Below are 5,017 nucleotides of genomic sequence, written 5' to 3'. Positions count from 1 at the left end.
CAATGCCCTTGCGGGGTAGGATTGCATCAAATTGTCATACATATGGACTAGGGTGGCAGCTCCCCATGCGTAGCTTCCACTCTGGGTGAGGTCACGAAAAGCGTCCAAGAATACCACATGCATGTGTGTGGCACTGTTATTAGCAAAGAGAATGCAACCTACCAGATGCAACAAATATACTCTGCTACAGTCCACTATGCGGCATCACATTTGCTATGATAAATGTCTCACAGCCATGATAGTCAAATATATGCCCCATGGCATTGTACTGTCTCAACTCTTGCTTCATCAGCACTAACTTCAAGCAATTCAACTAACAGCAACATGGCTTCGTCCATATGAAGAGCCTCAAAGCTATGGAAGGTGCATGTGATGGGTAGATGAAGCAATGATGCCACATCATTGAGGGTGATAGTTACCTCTCCTACAGGAAGATGGAAACTACTAGTTTCCTTATGCCACCTCTCCGCAAAAGCTAATATAAGTCCCCGTTTGCCAGTGTCCAAGGAACATGTGATCGGAGGACTTAATCCTGTGGCAACGACTAAGCCTTCAATCTCTGGAGCAGGCCTACCAAATTTCTCAACCTTCTTTCCATGGGAAGATAACTTCAACTCAGGACGTTCCTAAAAAAAAAATTAAATCATTTCAATAGTAATAACAAATACTTAAGAAAATATTATTTATTTAGAAATATAAATACCTCTCCATTCCAAACATTCATTGCAACATGATGAGCATAGTCAATCAGAATTGATTTGTCATGGGGCCCACCTGGAAAAACCTCGGCATCAGGAACTACATCATCAGTAGCTGCTTCTTCAGGTTGTTCATGGACCTCATCAGCTGCATGATCCATGTGTTGAACATCCTCAGTAACAGGCGCAACTTCTTGTTGCCTACATGCAGATGTTATGGGCCTTCGTCGCTAGGGAGCTTCATCCGAATCACAATTTATTTCTCTCCCCAAGGCTCTTCCTATAATCCTGCCTAAAGCCCGACCCAAAACCTCTAGTTCTAACCGTAATATGCACATTTAAACTATCATAACAACTAAAGTCATCATCCAAACAATACTACAATATATTACTATTTTATAATTCTTAAATTCAAAAAAAATATTTTTAAAATTACTTTTTTATTACTTTTATACATTCTAAATGTATATGGCATCTTTTTTCCAAATATATAAACTTCACAACAATAATGAAGTAAATTTAAATTAATGACCAAGATGGAAGTACAAATTAGGTTTTCATTTCTAACAAATGACTATTTCACTTGTTAACAAATTAAAAACACAACAACTTTTAATTTTCTAAAACAAAATGAAATATTTTTTTATACTTGCAACCACTATTTATATAAATATTTAATACTATAAGTGTACTAAAATATACACCACTATAAGAATAAAAAATAATTTACTTACTTGCCAAATATAAATAAACTACTTGCATTTTACAAATAAAGAAAAAACAATAATATTTATACATTCATTTTCAAATAAATAGAATAGTTAAATTTAGAAAAAAAAAACAAATATAATTAATTAAATATAAACACAAAATATACAACAATATTTATTTTTTATAAAGAAAATTTACAAATAAATAATTTAATTCTTTTTATTTATAAAAAACTAATTCTATTATTATTTTATTATTTGATAAAAAAAATAATTATTTAAATATACAAATTAATAATCCATAAAACACATACGGATTCCCAACCCGCATGAGTGATACAGATTACTAATCCGTATCACTCATACGGATTGCCAATCCATAAGAGTTATACGGATTTCGAATCCAAACAACTCACACACGCACCCATTTTCAACTAGATAAAGGAGGAGATGCGTTTATCGCGATGGTAAAAACACGACGGAGGTGGCGGCGATTGGCTAAATGGCGGCGACAGACGCAAACAGCAATAGCACAGAGATGTCGCACGGAAATTAGGGAGAATGTAAAAGGTTTTTAAAATTTAAGTGAAGGGCATTTTTCCTACTTCACATATTTTTCTGGGTGCACCTAGCAACACCCGCTTAATTAAACTAATTACACAAAACAAAGCCCAAATTCAAAGCCAAAATTCTAAGCTCTATTTGACCCTTGAAATGGAAGACTTGGCAAAATCGTATTTCTAACAAAATTGAATATCTTTTTCTCAGCTTTCCAGGGACTACTCACACGTTCCATTTGGAGTTCTATAGTGTCCTCTATTCCCTGCATGAGGCAGATAGGTCAAGTAAGCACCAAATATGAAATTTAGCTACAATTCTCAATTAAGCTTAATCATTTGCCTAAGACCAAAACTGAGTTAAGGTGAGAAAATAAGAGTCAAAGAGATGTCAATTGAGCTAAAAAGAATAGAAAAATATTAAACTACAAATATTCAATCAATGACGGCTCTTTTCAACAAGTTCCCTAGGTGGATGATTCCATACTTGCTGACGTTCAACAAAAGTTTGGACTCAACACTAGACAGGACGATCAGCTAGATGCAATCTGGGAAAAGGCTGCTAAAGAAGAACGAGTGGATGCAGAAGCAAAAGTTTCTCAAGCTGAGTAAAGAACCAAGAAAAAGATGGATGCACCTTTGTCCAAGGTTGCACCTGCTTAACAACGTCCACCCCCACTGTTGTTTATCCCAAAGCAACAAGTGTCATGGCAAATGTCACTGATAAGTGCCATATTTCAATTATTTTTTGGATTAAAATGTTAGCACTTATCTTTCAATTGTAATAGTTTTCTTATAAACTTCCCTTAAATCTAGTTGTGTTATATATATTGTACATTTACTAATTTTTTTGTTTAAATATGAAATATGCATTCGTGATTTTGTAGATTTTGATGGTTGTTTGTTGGATTTAGAAACCAAATTAAAAGGAAGGGCAACATGGTTATTTTTCCAAGATTTCAAACTTCCATTCGTCAATACTAACAACCAGCTCGCCGGAGCTATTCAAGTTTCTTCAGGCATAAGTAATCAACTCGCCTGGGCGAGCTACAACTCACCTGGGTGAGTGAGTGCCTTCAAAGTTAAGCAACAAATTCTCTTAGAAGAGTTTAGCTCGCCTGGGAAAATTTGTCTGCACCTCTTGGCTCTTTTCTATAAATATTCATGAAAATGAAGAAGAAAGGGATATCAGAAAGCAGAGAAAAAACGTAAGAAACACCAAAAGGAAATGGAAAATGGAGCCCGGGTGCTGCAAAGTTGTGACAGTGGATCGCATCCTTCGTCATTTCTCATGTTGATCTTGTGCTCTACGCAATGATCGGTTAGTTACTCCAAAAGGATTGGATATAATCTTAGTAACCTTATGTATCTCTTTTGATATTATATATGTATGAATCTTTTCTACTCATTATTGGTAATTTCATTTTGTTCATAATGTTTGATTCTATTTGATCACTAGTTTCATGAAACTGGATTTTAACTTTAATTGGAAAGTACTCTTAGAATTTGAACTGAATGAATTTACTCTTTACGTTACGTTGCTAGAGTAGAGCATAACATTTTGATTGCAAATAGCATGAGATTATTATTGTAATGTTGGGGTATTTACTTCATATGCGAGGGATCGATATTCAATAAATATTCTTAGGATTCTCGAGTGCAAGGGATCGATTTGGTGTAACTTAATGTGTGCAACAATAACATTAAAAAATGATTCATAATGTTAATTTTACTAGGATAATGAGGGTATGAACGATGAAATCTAATCCTATGTTTTATTGAATTAATTAAATTCGTTATTATTGTTCTGTAATTTTACATATTTCCAGTGCATTAAATTCCATAATTTATATTATTTCTGCTATTCTGTTACTTTAAGTTATCTTTCATTATTTAAACAAACCCATGATATTTCAATTAAATTTGTACATAACTATTAAATTGATAACCTTTATTCGAAGGAATTGAGTAACTCAAGTCCCTATGGAGACGATCTCTTTTCATAAATCTGTAACCTGCGATGACATTGGTAGGCTTACCAATAGTCTAACAGTCACCAAGAGGCTTGCACTTAAAAAGCAAACACAAAAGCCTTCGTCCATTACTGAACGCCTTAGGGCACTCAGTGAGACTGAGAGTGAGGATGATAAGCCTTTTGTCTTCAGAAAACGCAAAGTTGCACCACGTTCAAATGAGACCTATGCGCCTCAAGTGAAGAAGGTGAAACCAACACAACAGGCTCGATGATGTGATCCTTATTAGAAACAGATATCCTGGTATAGGTCACAGAGTTTGGATGACACCACTTCCAGAGATGGAAGATAAGTCAGGGTAGACGCTACAAGGGTTACCTTGATAAGTCCGAGATTGGTTCAACAAGGAACCCAGAGAGAGGCTCTCACAAAAAACACATGTATTTTCTCAAAATGCCAAAAGTTTATTTTCTTGAAAATGAGTTCAATACATATAGTATAGTTGAGGTGCGGCTGAAAAGGCACCAATTTTATTTAATTAAAATTACAAAAAAAATATAAAAATATTTGATATGGGCTTTCAAATTAGTTTGGGCCTTCAGCAACAATCAAGATTCTTGGTAGTGACGCTGGGCCTTCATCCTTCTTCACTTGAGCCTTATCAAGTATGGTTGATACCATTTGTTGGAGGATATCCTCTGATTGTTTGGTCCTACTCTTGGTCATAGGTCCCTGTATTTGGGCAGCTTTGGGATTCTCATGACTCCTTCTCCTCAACCTCGTATTGGCAAATGAGTAAATAAAGGAGCCCAACGACCCAAGTGTCCAGAGGGTGAGCAATCCTCCATTCCTGATGATGCTTCCAACAACCCTTTTCCAGTTGATATTCCACAAGTTTGACAACAGACTTTAACTATTCAATAGTTTGAACAAAGCCTACGACAGACTGAGACTATCCACCTCAAGAAGAAGAAGTACATCTCTCATACACCTTGATCGCTTCAATAGACTTCCATTGCCGATATGGACGATGTAGTTCGGTTTGAAGCACGTCTATCTCTCATACACCTTGATCGCTT

At 35.3% G+C, this 5,017-nt stretch overlaps 1 protein-coding gene across 1 annotated transcript; it reads right to left on the bottom strand.

The window, feature by feature from the left end:
- Positions 1-242: 242 nt before the first annotated feature.
- Positions 243-859, bottom strand: LOC102666617 (protein MAIN-LIKE 1-like). The gene is made up of 2 exons (XM_006606894.1): positions 704-859; positions 243-626 (listed from the first exon to the last, which is right to left on the bottom strand). The coding sequence occupies exons 1-2, from the start codon at positions 857-859 to the stop codon at positions 243-245; spliced, it is 540 nt and encodes a 179-aa protein (XP_006606957.1).
- Positions 860-5,017: the final 4,158 nt, after the last annotated feature.

Source organism: Glycine max, chromosome 8 (assembly GCF_000004515.6).
Source record: "Glycine max cultivar Williams 82 chromosome 8, Glycine_max_v4.0, whole genome shotgun sequence".
In the NCBI taxonomy this organism is placed as follows: Eukaryota; Viridiplantae; Streptophyta; class Magnoliopsida; order Fabales; family Fabaceae; genus Glycine; species Glycine max.
The sequence above is the reverse complement of the archived record's forward strand: the minus strand, read 5'-3'. Positions and strand labels throughout refer to the sequence as shown.

Coding starts and splice junctions, on each gene's coding strand:
- LOC102666617 (XM_006606894.1), bottom strand. CDS start 859: ATGGATCATGCAGCTGATGAGGTCCATGAACAACCTGAAGAAGCAGCT. Junction 627..703: donor TGAATGTTTGGAATGGAGAG/GTATTTATATTT, acceptor TTTTTTTTTTAG/GAACGTCCTGAGTTGAAGTT.